Source organism: Siniperca chuatsi, linkage group LG15 (assembly GCF_020085105.1).
Source record: "Siniperca chuatsi isolate FFG_IHB_CAS linkage group LG15, ASM2008510v1, whole genome shotgun sequence".
Lineage (NCBI taxonomy): Eukaryota > Metazoa > Chordata > Actinopteri > Centrarchiformes > Sinipercidae > Siniperca > Siniperca chuatsi.
In genome coordinates, this window is record NC_058056.1 from 24,841,319 (window position 1) to 24,863,138 (window position 21,820).

General features: G+C 38.2%; 1 protein-coding gene across 6 annotated transcripts in view; it reads right to left on the reverse strand.

The window, feature by feature from the left end:
- Positions 1-1,227: 1,227 nt before the first annotated feature.
- Positions 1,228-21,820, reverse strand: part of slc4a11 (solute carrier family 4 member 11) — a 107,939-nt gene continuing 87,346 nt past the window's right edge. For all 6 annotated transcript variants that reach the window (XM_044167650.1, XM_044167644.1, XM_044167646.1 and 3 more), the window contains 11 exons: positions 20,744-20,869; positions 19,193-19,306; positions 17,607-17,739; positions 16,656-16,729; positions 13,990-14,218; positions 13,427-13,533; positions 11,162-11,327; positions 9,128-9,301; positions 7,121-7,316; positions 5,132-5,301; positions 1,228-4,099 (listed from right to left, as the gene is read on the reverse strand). In XM_044167650.1, coding sequence (XP_044023585.1) covers positions 4,033-4,099; positions 5,132-5,301; positions 7,121-7,316; positions 9,128-9,301; positions 11,162-11,327; positions 13,427-13,533; positions 13,990-14,218; positions 16,656-16,729; positions 17,607-17,739; positions 19,193-19,306; positions 20,744-20,869 — 1,556 coding nt within the window. In that variant the 3' untranslated portion in view covers positions 1,228-4,032. The remainder of the gene's footprint in view (positions 4,100-5,131; positions 5,302-7,120; positions 7,317-9,127; positions 9,302-11,161; positions 11,328-13,426; positions 13,534-13,989; positions 14,219-16,655; positions 16,730-17,606; positions 17,740-19,192; positions 19,307-20,743; positions 20,870-21,820) is intronic.

The following is a 21,820-nucleotide window of genomic DNA, read 5'->3' on the forward strand; positions in this document are numbered from 1 at the left end:
GTTTCAAACCTCAGAACATCATCATGCTGATGAGGATTTCCATACAGCTTCAGTGTGGCTGATAATGCAGAGTTTGTCCTGAGGGTGGCGCCAGAGGAAAAGCCATGGGGTCAGTAATATTTAAAGGGTCCATCCTCTTGGGAGAAAGAAAAAAGGGTTCATTCTCTGGGGAGCAGGACATTTCATCACAGTCAATCTGCCAATTAGATGTTGATATTTTTTGTGTGCAACAAAGGGTGGTGTTGTCATTTCAGCTTTGGGAGAGACAACAACTGAGAACTGGGGCTCGTTCAATCCGAAAGCGGTTTGCATCGTTTTGCTGTGGTTTCCAGATTGAAAGACATGTTTCCTCGAAACCTGTGCAACTGTGTCCAACGTGTTTTGAGGCACGTTTTCACTCGTTTGCTGTACTTGAACACCTCCGACACACCCACCAAAGTGTATATAAACCCTGCCATATTAAACAGGCAGTGCTTGCGTACACAACAGGGTGTCCAAGGTACCACCATTTACGTTTAAATTAACGTTTTGCAACATTTTGTCTGGGCTAAACAGGCCCACATGCAGCCACCACAATTGTTTTCCAGTATCTTACACTTCGGGGAATATAAACGTATTTGTCTACAAACCCCTTTTTTTTCACTGAATGAAAAGGTCAACATACAATTTTGTTAAATCACAAGCATCACTACAAAATCTTTGCCTAAATAAAATACAATTCAAACGTGCAAAATTTTGATTTAAATCAGGAACTATGTGATCAAAGACATAAACTACAAATCTGACCTAACATAAATGCTGGCTTGCAGTATGTGAAGATACGTTGTACTACTGTCACATTTTGGTTGGTACCAAAACGTTTTTTGGTTCGATATCCAGTGCTAGTTATTTTTGGAGTCGATCACCCACTTAGTAGGAATAACGAAGAGATGGTCTTGTTGAATGTCTCCACAACAGATTTGTGTACTGTAAATTCACTGCATACTTTATGTAACCATTTAGCACTTAACATCTTGACCTTTTGTGATACCTTATAATGGAACAAAGTGTTGGTCAAGAGGACATTTTGTCCTGATGTTTGGTGCTAGAGAAATTGTCAGGGGGTCAACAACATTACAAGGAATCGTCCTCTGAAGGCCATTATATACATATCAAACACTGACAGTAATATAGATATTTTGCTGTCGTCCAAAGTGTTGCTTCAATGAACATAAGAACACACAAATGTTTACATCACTACTACTTTTTATTTGGCAAACAGCTTGAGATAGTCTCTCTTTTTCAGTGTACAGTATATATACTATAGTAAACCAACACATTCTGTTTGATAACCATTTTTTTTCTCATTTTTACATATTACAGCTTACAAATATAGCTGATCTTTTTGACAAAAATTACAGATTTTGTTTGACACCTAAATTAGTATGCTATATAAAAATCCACACATCTTACATTCATGATTAGAAAAAGGCTATATGAAATCAGGAAAAGAAAAGAAAAAACAAAAACACCACAGCACGTGATTTCAAACAAATCCAATTAGGAGGAGGGGAGGGGAGTCAAGGTTTCACAAACAGAGTAGTATGACTTTCACTCTGAATCCAACGTTAAGTCCTCTGAGAGAAGTTTACTGCTATTCCAAAATCATCAATACAGAGAAGATATCAAGGAACAACAATACTGTCACATAAGAAGAAGGTTAAATCTCTGTACTCAGTCCAAAGGTGGAAACTAATACCTTGCCATGGATTATAATGGAGAGTTGATAGAAACTAAACTTTGCACTGCGAACTGTACATATTACTTCATACCTCACAATCTCTCTCTTCTCTCACTAGTGCTGTCTTAAGCCTTAGTCCAAGGATTATGTAAATGCTCCCGAGCTTTCCTTTCATGCCTTGCTATCTCAGCATGAGACATCTGCTTAAATTGGACTTTTCACATCTGTAAGACAAAGTTGAACAGAACTGCATGAGGGAGCTGCCATTTGGATATTGGAAAAGCAACTAAACTAATAAAATCCGGCACTGAGAATGCCTCATTGACAGGCAAACTTTGTTTCTTCCTTGATGTGTGCAATAATTGAATCAGCACAGAGCAGTTTTTGTACCATGAGGATGGACTGAAAAGTTGCTGTCTTAAAAATACAGCTGGCCTGTTTTTGCTTCACTGATGGGTCCGCCTTCGCTGGGAAACCTGAATCTCACCAGTGAAGTTCTGTTTTTATACACAGTATTGCTGAATATTGAGCATTGCATTCGGTTTATTGAGAAGTTACTGTTTGACTTGCTTTTTTTTTTCTTAGGATACATGTCCATTGGCATCACATTGTATCAAAACCCCAGATGAGTCATGCTTTATGCAAACCAGTGCCTAGAAATGTTCTTTTTTTTTCTTTTTGTACTGTAGATAACAAGATAATCTTTCCAGCGACTGGATTAATACATGACAACGTTTGCAAGCATCGATCTAATCATAACATCTAAATAGAAAACAAGACCAGATTATTCTAAAACTCATCTTTGAACACTTGTTCACAAAAATAAAATAAAAAAGGGATGCATTTTGTTGAATCCAAAGCCCACAAATGTTTTTATTTTATTTTTTTTTTTTTACCTTTACCTGACTTTCATCTTTACTAGCAATGCACCAGAACTGTGTTGGACTCTGACATGGAGCTGAAAGGGACTTTGATATGTAAACACTGTGGCAAAGCCAGATGTAAGACAACACACTCAAAATACAAGAATCAGTAACTGTGGAATGTAAAGGAGCAAACAGAGAATTACAGATTACTTTCCAGCTCAGGGTAAAAACACAAAATTATCATTTTACTTACTTAAAAGATAAACTGTCATTATGATAAATAAATATTTTATTTGAATTTAACCTAAAATACCTGTTGTATATTGCCATAATATATTCTAATATATTCATAATTTGATAAAGATTTCACTATATGTTTTGGTTTGTGCTGTCGTTCTAAATAATTACATATAATATATACCCGTGGAATGTTTTTTTTTTTGGTTTTTGTTTTTTAAATTCGGCTGAGTAACTTCCACCTTAAAAATTAGGTTTTCTAAAGAGCTGGCAGGGAGCTAGATGAGGGACAGATTAGGAATGTCCAACACACACGCACGCGCACACACACACACACACACACACACACACACACGCGCGCGCTTCTTTTTCCTCTCCTTAATGAACACTGACATTTGTTGGAATGACTTAGAAACTAAATATGTACGGGCACACGTGTCCTTCATAGAAAAGGAGGGAATCACAGCTAAAAGGTGCAGGAATGTAAAGGTTTTAACACTGGCCAACGACAGAATTACAAAAGGTAAAGATTTACTTTGCAGTGGTCTAATTGCAGTGTTCTTACCAGTTAATTCACTCATGGAAAAGTATTTAAGTACTTATCAACACAGTGTAAGTATGTAAAATTTACCCGAATGTGAGTGCAAAGTGTCAAAAAAAGATATTGTTCATACTTACATTGTGCCATTACACCTGTCTAAGTACTCTACAATGTACACTGGCAGCCTTTTTATTACTTACACAGCATTAGTGAGTACATTAAGCACTTACCCATAGCTTAACACAGATGAATACACTGCAGTAAAGATATTGTAAGATGTTTCCATAAAATGTAAAGGTGTGCGAGGAGAACATGGAGGTATATGGCACTGAACGATCTGACAGGGTCAAACAGAGGTGAAACAGGGAGTTCTGGGCGGTCCTGTCTTTCGGTAGAACTTTTCCCCAGAGAGATGCTGTCTGTCCATGTTTGGAAAACATTTCCTACGGCTCTCATCTCTCCTCCTCACACGACTACCCACATTTCCAGTGCTTTACCTGTAAGAATGTTCTTATCGTATACAAAAATCAAAACAGTCAGTATTTCTTCTTTTTGCTTCCATACAGTTTTGCTTTGAAAAATACGTTTTTTTAATCCTCATTTCTTTTCTTTTTTTTTTAAATTTATTCTAGATGTCTTATTTTGTGGATCCAGAACTCCATCTGTAGCTACATGTGTTGGGCATCCATTATGTCCAAGTATTTGGCCTCAATGATATGAGGAAGCACGTTGTTCCTAAACACAAAGCAGACAGAATCTATGTCAGTTGTTACTTGTTAGGCCAGCAATGAGAAAGAAAACACCACACCATCAAAATGTCATTTTCTTATAAGACAAGATTTATCACTTCCTTCTCAGTAGTACCAGTGAACAAGAGAGCAAATCAACGATACAGTGGTGGCTGATGTACAAGTATGTGAGTGTGAACAATGGCACTTGAGATCTGGGTGGGAAAATGTATATCAAACTATTTACTACAAAATTATACTTTGCACTGAAAAAGTTAAAATCTTCAAGTTGACATTAAATTATTTTTCTTTTATAACCCAAAATAACCCAAGGAATGTAATGGATCATTAATATTGGTACTCTTATGGTAGTAAACCCCAAACAGTGTGTTTCAGTAAACTTGGGTCTGGTGCTCTGAAAAACAAACTGATGAAACAGATGATGCAGAAATCAAATCGTCACAAAATAGGAAAATACTAATGCTTAAACTTTGAAGAGAGCTAGATAAATAAACCTTAAAGAAAGAAAGTAAATTCTAACAGTTTTTCAAGTGCAAACCATCATTTTTTATTGAAGACGTTACACTAGTTTGATGCAGTAAGGGTGCAGGTAAATTATTCTGTGAATTTACAAATATCATATATAATGCACTACACCCATCTGCTGTTACTGCAGCCCCTGTTTTCACACATTGTGTTTAGTAAGACTGTGCAGATGAACTGCAGCAAAAACATTTGTATCTCAAATGAACTGCCAGATATTTCCAGCTGAAACACATTAAACCGTTATAGAATTAAATGTAAGTAATAAAACTAGAATTGTCTACTTTATCCCCCAACAAGGTGCTGTTCAGAGAGATATGTGGTTTTGACAACAATAGAAACATGTCCACAGATTTTACTGTGGCTCAAACACGTTTTCATCCAGAGGCAGATTCAGGTCAGGCACAGCACTGGTTACCTGTGTGCTACTGGATGTCATCCTGGTTTAAAGCACTTGAGAAAATCATTTTCTGGGACAAAATTGCCGCAGTCGTACCTGATTGGAATTAGCAGGATCATGAGCAGAGGGAAGATCATCTTCATGTACGGTATCGGGTACATGCCAAACGTACACAGAACCAGCAGCTGCATCATCTGCAGGAAGGTGAAGTAGTGGATCTTTCTCTGGGGCACTTTGCGTATGTAGTGGGTAGGCGGGTAAGACGTCTGCAGGAGGTGAGAGGATCAGGACAGATTAAAATAAAATCTACCCTGAGGTTCTTTTCCTCACTGTCCTTGGGTCTCCTCCAGTCTTAAAGAAATGACTAAGGGAAGTAGAAGGCCCACACACCTCTAAGAAGTGCACTGTGGGTTTTAGATTATAAATAACAGTTAGCTGTCAGTGGATACTTTCTTATAAAGTACAATAAGTGTATTTATAGCGTAAGGGGTCTCATGTGAATGTGTGAGGTGGGGTACAGGAGAGAAGCTGCCGATATTCTTTTAAAACTGCACAAACTGTCTTTCCAAGTGGAGCTGCAACAAAAACAAACTCATCTGACCCCATCTCACCCCCAACTGATCTGGTGTCAGGTATGAACTACAGGAGTTCATCAGAAATTACTAGATGCCTCTGCCAATAAAACTATCTCACAATCTTAATTACTACCTGCAATCATTATGACTTATCTGGAATGTACAAAGACAAGACTTGACAAATCTCAACTCTCCACAGTTGAGGTCTGAAAACAAAATACACTTCATGTGTCATAAGACCGAAGCCTCTTGTTTAGGCAGAGATTGTGATCTTGTGATCCACTTCAGCAGTGAGTTTCACATTTTATGAAGAGTTTCTTGGTCTGTTACTTTCATGTTAAATATTGTGATGTTGAGTGATACAAGATTTTTTTTTTTAATCAGTACATAAAAAATGAGATACAAAATTACTCTTAACCATAAATAAATATAAAACTTTGAATAATTAAATTAATTTAATGATTAAGAAATGTTTGGGTAAATAATGAAATACAAAAATGACTCTTTGCTTAGATTACAGGGAGAGACACATTAGTGCATCCAGCTTTTTGTCTTTCATCCTTTTGGTGTTCTTTTGTTTAAAGAATCACAGAATGCCTGGGTTGTTAAACCTGATCATACTGTACTGTCTACAGTTTGCTGACATTACAGGATTTCTGGGTACTGAAATGAAAGATCCTCTGCTTGGAATAATAACTGACTACTGGACACAATATGTTTCCCACTTCCCTGTAAAGACCAATCTCAATGTATTTGCACTGGAGGCTTTAAGTTTCCATATCACACTTGTGTAAGTTGCATGCACTCACGTTAAATTGAGATTCAAGGTGAGCACAGAGAAACTTTCCTCCTTCAGCAGATTAATTTGGAAACAGCCTTTTAGTGTCAAACTCTGCACATAGATCATTCTGCAGAGTGAAGCCCAAACATCCAAGTGAAGTAACAATAAGCAAAACACATTTGCGAGGGGAGGGAGACATTACATTTTTTTTAACAGTTACGTCTCACTGCCATTTGGAGGCGCCAGAGTGTGAAGTTACCAAGTACAGTTAAGAGGAAAATGGCAAGTTTTGTCTTCCAGTAGGAAGGTTAAATCGGACACACAGGAGAAGAGACAGAAGAAAAGATATTATTCTAGATTTCCTTTTTGGGAAAAGTATTTTGAAAATATTTTATTTTTTTAATCTGACTGACCATGATTACGGGTTCAGCAGTAGGATAATGACAGAAGATGTTTGTGGCTGATACCCAACACTAGAATAATAATAATGTTAAATTACTGGCTGATCTGTCTTAATTCACTAAACCCTACCCACCTGGTGTTCTAAGTAGATTAGAACAAACAAAAATTATATTTGCAAATATTATTTGACTCAGGTCTGGTCCTCCAGCACCGGGCACCCAGTCAACCGTTTGATCTGCAGAACCATGCAATCGACATATGGTCACACACACAGACACATATATTCACTCACGCTCTCACACCACACACACAGACACACTTTCTCACCTGCTCCTTAAGGAGGAGAGCCATGCGGTCGCACATCTGGTTTCCGTCGATGGAGGTGAGGGCGATGTAGAGGAAGAGGCCGTACAGGACGGGTTTGGGGATCCACTGCAGCGGGAGGGGCAGCAGCAGCACCGACACGCCGATGAAGATGTTGGCAGTCAGAGATGTCAGCCGGGTCTCCTTCACCTGAACGATACTGAGGAGACACACACACACACACACACACACACACACACACACACAGTGCACACACACGCCCACACACAATAACACGCACGAATGAATGGTTACTGGAAAGCACACAATTGTTTTATACAATGCAACAGACAACATTTTTCCCTGGATTTTCTTATCAGTGTTCCTGCACATTTTCCATTTCAAAATTTTTTAGACCAAATTTGAGTTTGAGGGAAATATATATGTTTTCTAAACTTGGACTGTGGTGAACAAAATAATTATTTATATATCCTGATTTTTGTACAAACAGTATTTAAGACATATCAACATCAGGCCTTATTTATTGTTCAACCTTAATAAATACAGAGGGAACAGATGTAATTGACTTTGATCCCACACAATGAAAAACGTCCTTCACTTGCTCTGACTTTGTCTTTTGATTGGAGTGTTATGTGCTCTTATGGCCATATGGCTCCTCATGTTCTTTGTATTTAATGCATATGTACATGACTAAATATTATCTAATTTAATGCCCATTTGTCTGTTTTAGCATCCTTTGACAATCAACATGCTCACTGCACTGTGTGTGCGTGGCTGTTTAAAATGGCCTCTTCCCTCTGTCATAACCAAGACAAGTGTAGTGTCGTGGTAGATAGTGTCATCTAAGCTGACCAATCAGTAGTTTTTGATGATACAAGGTAGAATTAGGTTTTGTCTTGTCTAATGTAATGCACAAAGTGTAACTGAAACATCCATGCATCCACTTATCCTGTCCAGAGAAGGGTGAAGCTAGAGAAAGCAAAAGCATACATTAAATAAGTGGTTTCCAACCTGGGGGTTAAGACCCACAAAGATAAATCTGAGAGGTGGCAAGATAATTAGTGGGATAGAAAAGAAGAAAATAATTATTTTTGCTACACAAAATTTTTACTTTTCTGACTATTCTTCTCCTCTAACCTTTCTTTTCTTTTTCTTGAATAGCATCACCTCTTCAGGCCTCTAAAAAGTATTCAAATTAAACAATCTTAGAAGGGAAAATGTGTCTTTGGTTGAACATTTTGCAGCTCATGGACGTATGCAACATGAGGGGTTGCATGTTTGAAGACATTGCTTTTTTTCCAGGCTTAAAAATAAAGGATACAGTGTTTTTGAGGTTGTGGCTCCTACACTTAGGAACTCTCTCCCTTTGGACTTAACATCGGTAGACACTGCGGACACCTTTAAAGACAAGCAGCTCAAAATCCCCCTGTTTAGACTTGCCTTTGTGCAATTTATATTTAATAGGTAATTTATGTCTCTTGCTTCATTTTTATTTTTATTGTGGAGCACTCCATGAGGTTCTGATCTTGACAGGTGCTATATAAGTAAGCATTTTTAAGGGTTGGGAGCCACTTCTTTAAATAACCACTTTAACAAATCTTCATAGAAAATCAGATTTGGAAATTTACAATATAAATTTCCAGACATATACATACTTCCAAGAACCCTCAATTGCATATTTTTCTACAACCAATATCTCTAATTAGATCTCCTGTTCTTATAGAGATTGCCCCCATGCCCCATTTATCACACTTGACTACTTAACAAATCCTGAATATATAACTACAACTTTGCACATATCTGTGTGGCCGGACTGATCCTCTAATCTCTTAAAAACTCCCTCACCTCTTCCACCCGGAGAGAAAATGGTTAGTTACATAGTAATCATGCAATCAGGGAAGAGCAGGATACAGTAGCCTGCAACACAAAATTACAGTCACCGCATGCTCTGAAGACGACCTTTAATTGAGCGTCTGATTAGTACCAGCAATGAGAGGGCGGGTAACTCACGTCTCATAGAGGTGCCCCCCCTCCACGCGCTGCTCCACGAAAGCCAGCTGGCGCACATGGAGGGTGGAGTGGGGGAAGGCGGCGTGCATCCAGGGCAACCCCAGCACCGACATCAGTATGTTAATGAGCCCAGAGAGCATCAGATCCCAGTGATACGCCGTGCCCTTCAGCAACCTGAGCAGCAACACAACTGTTACACTCTGCCGCACAGTCAACAACAACAGGCTAAACCACAACAACTCACATAAACCACGCAAAGAAAAGAAATGAAAAAACACACACACACTTGCACAGGTTCAAAAGGTTCATTTACACACACACACACAGATGTGAAAAGAAAATACAGTAATATTTAGAAGTGAGCACACGTGACAGTAGTCAACCCACACACTCATACACACAGATACAAAGGGCATCATTCTCCTAAGGTTAGCAGTGGCCTTCAACAGAACCCGAATAAACTCGCTCATATGTTTCACTAATTCTCATTCAACATACAAGAAAATCCATGTACATGTTGTGCATTCTCTCATGTTTTCATACAAAGCAAATCTTAATTCAATGTCACTGATGATTACATCATAAGTCGAGCGTGACATTACAGTAAATATACGTAAAAGGATGACTGCGACCTTTATGATGCCACACAACATTTTTCTGCACGTTAGTGAGGGATCACTTCTCCCTCTGTAGGAGGGCGGTGTGTGTGTGTGTGTGTGTGTGTGTGTGCGTCTGTGTATGTCTTTTGGGGGAGGTTCACCCTGAAACTGTGAATAGGTTGTGTGAGAGTAGGCTAGTGCCTACAGATATAGTTCTATAGAAATATGTGTAAAGAAATATTAACACACTGGTCATACTGACCACTAGCCATGTGTCCTGCTGATGTGCCCTTGAGCATGACATTGAAACCAACACACTGTAAATCACTCTGGATAAGAACTTAAATGCATTAAGTATTAAGTCTAACTAACTGGTTATCAAGCTTTATTTTTGCCTATTATCTTACAATAATTATTAGGTTAGCTAAACTATTGAAAGATTGTTTACTGTATGTTTATTCACATAACAATGGCAGATATTTTAAATAAATAAATTGACAGATGACAGAAAAAGCAGAGATGCAATAAAAGATCTGTGCAGATGGAAAAACGTCCAAATGGTTCAATAAACATCTTATCTCCAGACAACAAAAAAAGATGTCACGCAAATAAAGTAAAGCACTAGATAAAAGAATCAAATGAGGAAAGCAGGAACAGAAATAGCCACAACGTTTTCCAGCTTCTGTCCAATTGTTAGTGACACATGAGGGTTGTAGTGAAGGGTAAATACAGCAAACTGTGTTTACCAACCTTTTTATTGGCATTACACCACTTACAGCTAAGAGAAGTCTTTGTGTAGAGTAAATAAGATCACAATAGTACAATTTATAAAACAATATCAAAATAGTTTTGAACAGATCAATACTCATAGAAAACACACTTTTTTTTAAACGCTACAGCAGCCGTTGTTTTGCCTTCCAGAGACATTTAGATTTCTGCCCAACAAATGTAGATGATAAAAGGTTGAAGTTCCATCATTATAGATTTTCCCTGTAGAGCTAGTAGATGGTGGATGGCTCTAAATTGGTCTGTCCAATGCAAATTTAGAAGAACAGGGTAAAAGCTCAACATCATGATTTGGCTCTGAGGCCTCTTCAGAGCTCCCTGACTGTGAAAATTTGACTCAGATGTCAAGTTTCTGGCTCAGTTAATCTTCTCTCGCTAACAGACCGGCAAATATCTGGTTTCAGCAGATCCCAAAGTGGGGTCAGTGGATCCTCAAAGGTCCTTGGTGGCTTTTTGAAGGGTCATAGAAAGAGTTTAAGCCACTTAATGCACAAGAATTAGTATCCCAGGTTTCACCCTCACTAATATTATCCCTTTCGACAGTATAGACAGTTTTATAATTGTGAATAAAGTCAAATATAAGATGAAAAAAATATTGTGAGATGGGTGCTTTGTAAAACTCTGTACATGAACTCATCTTCGCTTCTACCTGTTTTCTGGTGCATTGGTCAGCGAGACAACAATGTTCTGGTCGATGAAGATGAGGAGGGCCAGGAGGAAGCCGAGGCCCATGGCGCTGACAACGTTCAAGGCTGATAAACGCTCAAATGGAGCCACGTTGAAGATGGGCCGGTCATGAACTTTAAAGACAGGAACTGTTCAAAGAAGAGCAAAAAATTACACCTGAAATAATTTCCTAAAATCAATTTCTCGATGGACAGAAAATAAATGGCACTAAGCTGTTAACAGCATCTCAAATATGATAATTTGCTGTTTTTCTTTGTTTTATTTGATAGTAAATTTAATAACTTTGGGTTTTGGAGTGTTGGTTGGACAAAACAAAAAACATGAGGAGGTCACTTTGGCTCTGGGAAATTGCGATGGGCATTTTTCTATATTATTATTTATCTACTATTTTCTGACCTATTATGGACAAAACAATACACTGATTAATCTTAGCTGGAGCCCTAATCACAACTATGAGTTTAATTCAACAGTGAGAATTTACTGTAATGAATGTGTTCTTACTTCAGTTGCTTAGTTATAAACATCAGTTTGCTTTGTGGACTTTAAATGGTGATAGGAATACAATTTTGTAAAGAACTTTTGCCTAAAATTCACAGCAGCACTTCTAACCTCTTCAGATTCCATCTTCACAAACATAACTTTCTCTCAAACTGTTGTGATGACTCACGTTTTCACACCAACAACCGTTTTCTGAGAGTGGCTGGACTTTTTTCAAATGCTGGATATCTCATTTAGGACTGTATCTGCTCAAATGCTGCTGAATTAAGTGCAGTTGGTTAAATTTAGGAAGACATGACAATACAATAATGGGTCTATTATCTTATGATTTATTGTCTCTGGAGGTAAAGGAATAGAAAATTGGCCAGGCACTTAAATTTAAATTCACTTGAGGGTTTGGCGCTCGTCTCTGTGTTTCTGTGTTGACCCCTGGAGAACAGCTGCTGCCTTGGCAACAATGAATGGAGATTCAAAATGATGCTAAACAATAGAGGGTAAAAACTGAAAATATCCAATGTGTTTTGGCCTGTGCCTTGATTAAGGAACATAAAAAGACAATAAAGGCACCAAATAAGGGAAGCCCCGCAGTTAGACAGCCTGTCTTGGAAGTAAACAGGCTATAAGTTTGAGCCCTTCAGCAGGTTTGGACCAGAGTCCAAAACGCTGTAAATATACCCCAAACAGTACTGCACTGTCACAGAAACAGCTGACCTGCAACTAACAGCTGTTTTACAATTACTTTCCCTCATTTTCCATATTTCATGCAATGTTGAAACGGTGACTATACTAAAGAAACGCTGTGCTTCAATTTAGTATTTGAATTTTTTTTTTCTGAGTCATGTTTACCCTTGTTAACAGCACAGAAACATAACTGCTAATCACTTCATCATTCATTAAAAAAGCTGTGAGAAAACTTGCATTTACAATGTTTGGACTGGCATGAAACTCTCCTTGTTGAATCATACAAAAGATGAGCTACTGTGTTAGAAATATCGGGTTCTTTGATACACCGTCAAAGGTACAAGCCTGTGTAAATAAAGTAAAGTAAGGAAGAGGTATCGCAGTATTTAGAAATAATAAATCAATAATACATTTAATAATACCACATTGAGGGCATTATTAAAAGAACATTTTGAAATGACAATTGGGGATGGGAAAAATACTTCCATAGCTAACATCTCCCTCCTCTTTTCAACTCCACAGAATATCAAGGTCATGGATAAGGTCATTACAAAGGCCATGGTCATACAGTCACTGATACAGTAAAATCGCAACTAAAAAAAAAAAAATAGTGTTATTGTCACATTACTCTAAAATATCTACAGAAAAATATCTATGATGTATCTATAATGTATCTGCGGTGCACATACAGGTTTACCAATAACCTCACAACGTCATCTTGCTTCATCTTGATCCTGACAATTTTATCATGAAATGCAGCCATGACCACATTTCAACAAGGACAATGTCTACTGTTGTAATTCTAGGATGATGAAGTACCTAATTTTACTAAACTGTGTTTTCTCTTTTTAGCTCACAATTAAGTAAAGAGTTAAGCACGTTTGCAACATTTTGCACGTTGAACCTATCTTCGGTCAAGCTATGAAAACAGAAAAAAAATAACAATATTGTGGTCACGTTTGTTGCAGGCCGATAGACACACGCTATGATTATAGTCTTATAGAGCATGAAAAATCTGTAGTCTGGTAAAGCAACAAATGATACTAACGCTCAATGTCACTGAAAATGTAGGAGCCGATGAAGGAGAACAAGAGCACTGAGATCGGCAGGGCGCAGTCCGACAGCACCTCCCTCACTTTGGCATGCAGGAACGGACTGAGAGAGAGAGAGAGAGAGAGAGAGAGAGAGAGAGAGAGAGAGAGAGAGAGAGAGGGAGTGAGTGGGGGGAGACAAATAATAGAGGAATACAATTACTGTGGACAAGACAAGGACAATGGCTGCAATCCTGACACTGCTTAAGTACCTTGGTTCGCCTTTTGCTTACACAATTGAATCCGGCTTTGAGGTTGATTTGATTACTGGGAGCAATCAGAAGTAGAATATTAATGCTTATTAAATCACAGGCTGGAACAGAAGCTTCGACAGAAAAGGGAGCTTTGTAAGAGCCTGTCTGGAAAGTTCTTGCAAGCTCTGTCACTCCTGACAATCATTAGAGTCAAGGGCCAACTCAGCAGTATACGTCCTAGCCAGCAGTGTTCCCATCCAAATACGATTTAAACTTCTCCAGTGATTTATCTTAAGAGTGCTGCAGCGCTGCAGTGCTGAACGTACCTCCTTTTGAACTGGTAGAGGGTGTAGCCCATCCATAATGTCCCGAGCATCAGCAGGAGGCAGAGGACAGGCCTCTCTCGAGTGCACTGGATGAAGGATTCAGGGAGGGCGTTCATTGCCAACCCAGCCGTCACCTCACTCCTGTTTCCCCCCAGCAGGTCTCCACCCCGAGGGAAGTCCTCTGTGCTACTGTTAGCCAGGGTTGGGGCATTGTAGTACCCATGAAAGACTGAAATCACATCCACAGTGTTTTGTTAAGCTGAGAACGGGCTTGAAGATTATTGAAACCAACAAAGACTAGAGACATACGCAAATTTAGTTAGCTAATGGGTTGGCTCTAATGATGGCAATGTCAGGTGGCTGGTCCACCACTTTGGTTCAGACTGAAATATATCAATGAACATTAGAATGAGTGTCATGAAATTTTGTACAGACATTCATGGTGCCCAGAGGATGGATCCTAATGAGTTTGGTGATACACTGACTTTTCCTCTATTGCTACCTGCAGGTTGGTTTTGTGTGAAATAACTAGATTACTAAAATTTTGTCCCATACTCACCATACATGTTTTGATACCAAATACCTGCAAAACTACTTTTCTGTTTTTTTTAAATTTAAAGCTAATTAGCAATGTTAGCATTCTAACATTGTGGGCTAAGATGGCAAACATTATACCTGCCAAACATGTTAGCATCATCATTGTGTGAATGCTAGCATGCTGATGTTAACATTTAGCTCAACGCACCGCTGTGCGACTGGTTTAAAGGTCAAAAGATTAGAATCCTTAAACACCACACACTGAATGAATTTATCTCTGAGCTGGCAACACCAGCTGTACCAGATTGTATTAGACTCAGTCCACTGAAATCAGTTCTGACATATCAGATCTACAGTATAAACAACCCACCAGTCATAATGTGTGTTTCCCCCTTTAGCGATCATCATGTTGAAGGTTGGGATGTTAAACTCTGTACATCAATGCTTTTACAACTATTTTAAATTTAGAATTACACAAACATGTCTATATGAGTGCCACACAAGCAGAAGTCATCACTTTCATTGGAGAGTGTATGACACAAACTGCATGCTGCTCCCTCCGCAGGCCTTTTCATCAAACCAGAAGAAAGTCATGCAGCAAGCAAAGTTGTACAGGAGACTGGATACACACCCAAAATGTATTCATTCATGTTACTGCAAAATATTTTGGATGAAAAGTGTCAACAAAATGGCATAGGTTAATGTTATGTTAATGGCATATGAGCTCGGAGCGTATTTTACAAATGGTTTCTGAAAATTGAACTACTGCACTGGCAATCTCCAAAACAGGACAATGTTGCATTCAAAATAAATTACATTCTGCTATCGTCATCTCATTTTTTTGGAAATTAAATTGTGTAAAATATTTATGATATACTAAGATGGTGCAGTAAAGGCAGGGGTGGTGTAATATGGCTGCAGGCTGGGCTTGAAATCTGGATTGATTCATTTAGTACATAGCATCTCTCTCAGCCTCTCAGTCTGCTGACCCACAGAGTAACAGAGGAACTAATGTGTCTGTCAACCACTAAACTATCGGCCAGACTAAATGCTCACTTATTAGCAGGGATGCTGGAAGTCAGTCACAGTTAGGGGGGCTGAGAGAAGGTCAGTCTATATAATGACGTCATACTAAATGGTGCGCAATATTAATGTTTTTTGTATCATGTTTTTTATCATCATGTAACAATTTGAGAACGTTTTACACTACAAAAGAGAGCAAACTTGAACACCAACATACTCTAACGTCTAACATAACGTCTGTCAAAGCAGCCACAACAACTACAGTCAACAACACAGAATTAATGCATGAGAACTGCAAGGAGATGAAGAGGGAGAGATGTGGCCCACGACCATTTCATCATAGATTAGAATAATGCAGCGCAGTGAGGATACAGACGTTTCATAGAAGAGACAAGCGTATATTACAGAGACTCCATGCAGTGTGCTTCATACACTTCACTGATAAACCACATAATTGTAGAGTAACATTTGGCTTCATGATCAAAGAAAGTTTTTATATCACGTCGACACTTGTCCATATTCGCACCTCCCTCTCTCTCTCTCGTCCACATAAGCTCTCTCTCTTTCTCTCTCTCTCTGCTGCAAGTCTCCATCAGACTTTATCAAATGCATTCATGTGCAAGGATTATATTGGGAAAAACTATGACAGTTTTTAATGAAATGGACAAAGTGATTAGTTGAAAAGATCTTATGACAATCAGTCAACAAAGGATTCTTCAGTTGAGGACAGCCATACTATTTAGTGAGCTGCACACTTAAATTATAATCTAAAACATTCACCCATAATACAGCATAAATTTTCATTCTTTTGGGGATTTGAAGATGTCTCATCTCAGTGTAATTGACTTTTAAAAAAAATCAGACATGAGTTTGAGTCTTTGCAGGACTGGTGGTGGATCTGACAGCAGGTATGAGCAGGTACTATGCTAGTGTGTGCAGTGCTTCTGATTAGTTAGAGCGGTCGCCAAGCTCTTGATTTGCATAGCCAAAATGCCAGTAATGTGGCAGAAAGAGGCCACAGTAAAAGCAATGGGAGACTGAAAACAGTGATGTAAACAAGCTGTAGGAAAGAAAAGAGACATCTGCCATGCGTATCAGGAACTTACTTTTGACTGTGCCTTTCACTGCATCTACCACAAATGCAATGGAAATGAACAGGGCAATGACCTCCTCTGTTGACCTGGAAAAACACAGAAACATTACAGAAGTGACAATCAAGGTTGCTGTAGCAGAGTTAAAAATAAGGTGTTACAAAACTGTTGATATTAACTGAAATAAATCTAAAACAAACTAATATTAAACTAAAATTAAACTAAAAATAGTAATCTGTGAAATTATAGTTTACATGCGTGTGTTTTTCGTGAAATGTTTTTAAATCTCAAAATGATTATGCAGCATTAGTTAGTCAACATTAATAAAACTGAATTAAAATAAATTCAATGAATCACTTTATTTGTCCCAAAATTGATTGTGCAGCAGTGAAACAAAAACACAAAGTATATAAACTGATCATATAAATATGAAGTAACAAAAAGTCAAAATGAGTAGTTTAAACAGTTAATTAATAGTTTATTAAAAAAAATAATAAAAATCAAATTCTGAGTAAAAATATTAATTTATTAAAGATAATAAAACATAACCTAGAACCTGACTAGGTAAATTTGCTTCTGTTACCTTTTTGGTATACCTTTTAGTTGAGACAGGACAGAAAGTACTTAATATATGTTGGTTTTAGCTAAAAGGGGAACCAGAAGGAAAGATCTAAAACTCTGGATGTGTGGGAACAGGGAGGGGAGCTGTCACACAGAATGGACTCTGCTTTCTTTAAAAACTGTTTGTTGTACAAAAGAGACAGACGTTTCTGTTCAGTGCCAGTGATTTTGCTGCAGTCACTGGCGCCGCGTGACCACCCAATTTAAAACATTTTTCTGTTTGACAGAAGGAAGCACACCAACAGATAAAAGAAAATGTAAGAATTGCTTCAATAAATTGGATTTTACTGAAATGAAAACAATTAAAGTGAGTTCAATTTAAAAGTGTGAGTGTATGAAAAATACCTTTTGAAGAGCTTCATGAGCAGGCTGACATTAAAGATCCCCCCCAGGATGAGGAAGAGGCAGTTCCACAAGCCGATGCAGGCGTAGAAAGCTGGGAAGTCCAGTTTGTAGTCGTCACAGATTCCTCGGATCACTGCAAGGTTGCACATGTAGACAAACATACACAGAAAAATGAACACAAATCCTAAAAATCTGAGACATTACTCGTCCTTATTACCAGTGTGCTCCAACAACCTCAGGACAGTTTGTGTTTCACTCTTGATTGATGGATTCTTTGCTTCTTTTGCTAATGCCAATGAGGCAGCAGTAAACATGCAGTCCCCCCGCAGTGAACACTAACTCGTACATCACCTTGGTTGTAACGTGCACAGACACTGTAGAGCCAACGTTTGGCCAAGCTGTGTAATTTTACAAAATAGAAACAAGAGGAAGAAATGCCTTATTGTTTCAAGTTTCATCAGAGTTCAATCAGTTATTCCTGAGAAATTGTATATGACGAACAAAGAAACAGGAGACTGATCGATGTTGATTTAATCAATAAAATAAAAAACTAATTAGATTAATAAGGAACAGCATTGATTGTCTTTTTGTACTCTATAAATCCAGATGCTTTAAAAAAAAGAAATAACAGAAAAGACTAGTTTTGCTACTGCTATTAGTCAAAAACTAAGGAAGAACTTTATTACAGATTTCTATATCAGCTATGGCAGACATTGATTTTACACACGCACAGACACACACACACACACAAAGAAAGGGAAAAACTAAAGCATTTCATTCAAACATCAAAAGGACAAAAGAATTGTAATAGGTTTGTTAAAGCCATGACAATTTAGTTGTAATCTTGAGCAGATTTGTGCGCAGATGAGTTACAACTTTACAAACAAGCCATTGTTCTGCTCAGACAGGCTGCTGAAAAGGCAGTATAATTATCCCCATGAGTATATGCTTAGCACAATCCTAACCCATTTACTTCAAAGATCAGCACACCACAAATTCAACAAACAGCTTTGGTAATAAAACTACATCTTGGCATAGGGGTCGTTGTTTTTCCTCATCACTGCCCGATTCTGCAGCTTCCAGCCGTCAAGATTGTTTAAATTCCAACCAACAAAACACTGCTGTTGGGTAAAAAACTATCTAACAGTTTATGTTCTGTTGTCTCTCTGAACTGAATCTAAGGTTTACATGTCCGTGTATGCGACGAGCGAGTTTCCCCTGAAACCAACCATTACGTAACTTAAAAAAATAAAGTTATTTTCTTCATTCCTGAAAAAGTAAGTTTTTGGAAATATGTACTTTTTGCTCGACTGCACCAGGAACACTCATTTGGGGCATATGTGTGAACAAACAGCTAAATTACTCCAACTGTGGTGTTTGCTGGTAAAAGAGAGAGCAGATGAGGACGCAAGAGTTTCTAGCTGCTGTTCTACACGGTTGGGTGCCTCCTTCTCTTGATTTTTGACGTAATCTTCTTAGCACTCCACCCACCCCCAGCCTCCTTTTCAAATTGGCCGTCGGGAGAAACTGTGAAAAGATAAGTGTATTTTGGCTGAGTTGAGCTGAATGAAAGAGGGGAGGCCTACCACTGATGAAGATGGCGAGGGGAGCTGTGGTTAGAGGGATGACTAAAGGAGAGCCGGCGAACAACGAGTAGATGACCCCACCGATGCTTTGGCCAATGATGGTCTTCCGAACATCTGGACAGAGAGGACACACAGAGAAAACTCAGGAGGAAATACTGATGTGTACTAATTAATGTGCATGAATGTCTGCTAGGTTCTGCTAAGTAAATATCCAATTAATTTTTCAAACAGGGAAATGTGATGCAAAAACACTTCTCTTTAACACCCATTTTAAAGCTCCACTAATCAATATTTTCATAAATGACACAACTACTGTACGTACTGTGAAAGCAATCAAACTGACCCACTGAGAATTTATCACCCAAATCTGAAGATCTATGAAGCGTCTTAGCCTCTTTTAGCTTTTGCTTTTATGGCACATTTCCTGTATGCTCTAATCAGTTGGGGGGAGTCTCGGGTCTTTAGAGCAGGGACTTCTGGCTGTTCCAAGGTCAAGGCTGAAAACTGAAAGTGACCATGCTTTTATTGTTGTTGCCCTTCGACTCTGGAACATCCTTCCGCCAATCTCAGAAAAGCCAAATCAGTGGACATCTTAAAACCCATTTCTTTTCTTTAGCTTTTTCTTGATTTTAAAACTTGTATTTTGTGGATTATAAACATATCTCTCCTTGTTCTATTGCATTCTCTGTCTCTTATGTCTCCTTCTTTCCCCTTTTTTCTTCCTGTAAAGCATTTTTTACATTGTGTTTGTAAAAGTGCTGTATAAAATAAACGTTTCTAGCTTTCCTGCTAGCTGTCTCGGCACTCTCATCAACCACGTTTACAGCAGCAGCAGACAGATGTTTTCCGCAAACAAACCCCGATAAACCCACAGTACAGTACACTGTATATGACAGACAAAGTTAGCGACTAGCTGATGAAAAAAGTGGGACATCTAGAGGCTGAAGAGCCAGATTTTGTTCTCAGCAGTTTGTGGAGACCAAACCAGAGCTAAAAGGAGTGTAAATCTTAGACTTACATTCATCAGGTGGACAAAAACACAATTCTCAATTAATCCTAATGTTGCTCTGTGTCTGTTAGACGTGTAGGTAGGCAATTGTTTGCACAAATTAAAAACATTATATGTCAGAGTTGTGTGTCTGTCAGCCTAGTGGCTAGAAGTTAACAATTAATGTAGCTTTAAGCTAGACCCAACATTAGTAATCAAATCGTGAAACATCTACAGTAGGTCTGTTCTAAATCTGAGTCTAATTTCAACTTTGTTCTTGATAAATAATGTCATATCCTTGAATTCTTGTAAAATACTTTTGAAGGAAAGATAATTAATGACATTACTCATAATGTGGTATGGGATTAGTAGTTTATCCGCTCTACAACACTATATACACAGCCAAGTACATTGGTGCTCCTTGATCTGTATTTTCTGAATCTCTGTTAAAATAATAGGTCAAACTCTTAATGTGAGGAAAATGTCTGTGGAGATAATAAACAGGAAATGTACAGCCTCTAAGAAAAGTGTGCATGTGTCTACATTCAAGTATGTGATCATACCTATTTCACCACGTGTGCTCTCGTCATTGAGGGAGCCGAAAGCAATGGCAGGGAGGAGGATGGCAATGTAGAGGAAGATGGCTGTGGTCATGTACTTTAGCAGGGTTTTATTACTGCCAACTATACCTGAGGGGAGACAAACACAAACACATGAGTCATATTCACCTCATAATGGAGCGGAGGAGGCTCAACACTTTAATTTCAAAACGACAAAAACATTAACAGAGTTCATCATTCAGTGCCTCTAAAATATGGAACATCCAACACGTACAGTAAAACTATCATACAAGGGCTTACACTACCTACTGCCCTTTAAAATACAAGTAATTTGTTTCGGTTTTGTGCCATCCATCATTATGTAAGAGCAGTTATTGCTTTTATCCAAATGATGGATAACTCATTTTGGAATAAAACACTTTAATTGGACTCTAATGTGATCACAATGATTTTGGTCTTGTGACCTTCATCAGGTGATCATTATCTGATGACACTCACAAGACAGAAATATCTTGATTTTGTTACAGCCCAATGAATGTGTTTCGGTATTATGAAATGAGAAAGGACTGAAAGAGAGCAGCTGAGGAGAAAACTCTGTTCTCCTTAAATGTACTCTGCTCTACAGCACTCAGTCCTTTTTCTTTTTACAATCAACTGAGTCAGTTCATCTGGTTTAATTAAGTAGTTCCAATCTTTTAAAAACAAAAACTATATGAATAATTTCCTAAAATTCACAAGAATCTCTGGCAGTTACAGCAACTAAAATACATTCAGAAGTATTTATTTTCCACTTTTGAAAAATACCAAATTCTAAAGGTCGAGTAGCATGTGTACATGGGGACAGAAACCCTTTCACACATTTGTTGATAAAGAGAATGATTTGATGAGTCCAGAAAACCACCGGTCTGTTGAGATTGCAATGGAAATGTCCTTGTGTGATGACTTGGGAAATTACAATAATAGTGGACATACGGGAACATATGGGAGCAGTAAGACATCTGAGATCATTTTAGCAAGAGACAACCCTGGATGTGACACAGCACATATGTATTTGAGGCAAAAGGTGACAGACAAATGAGG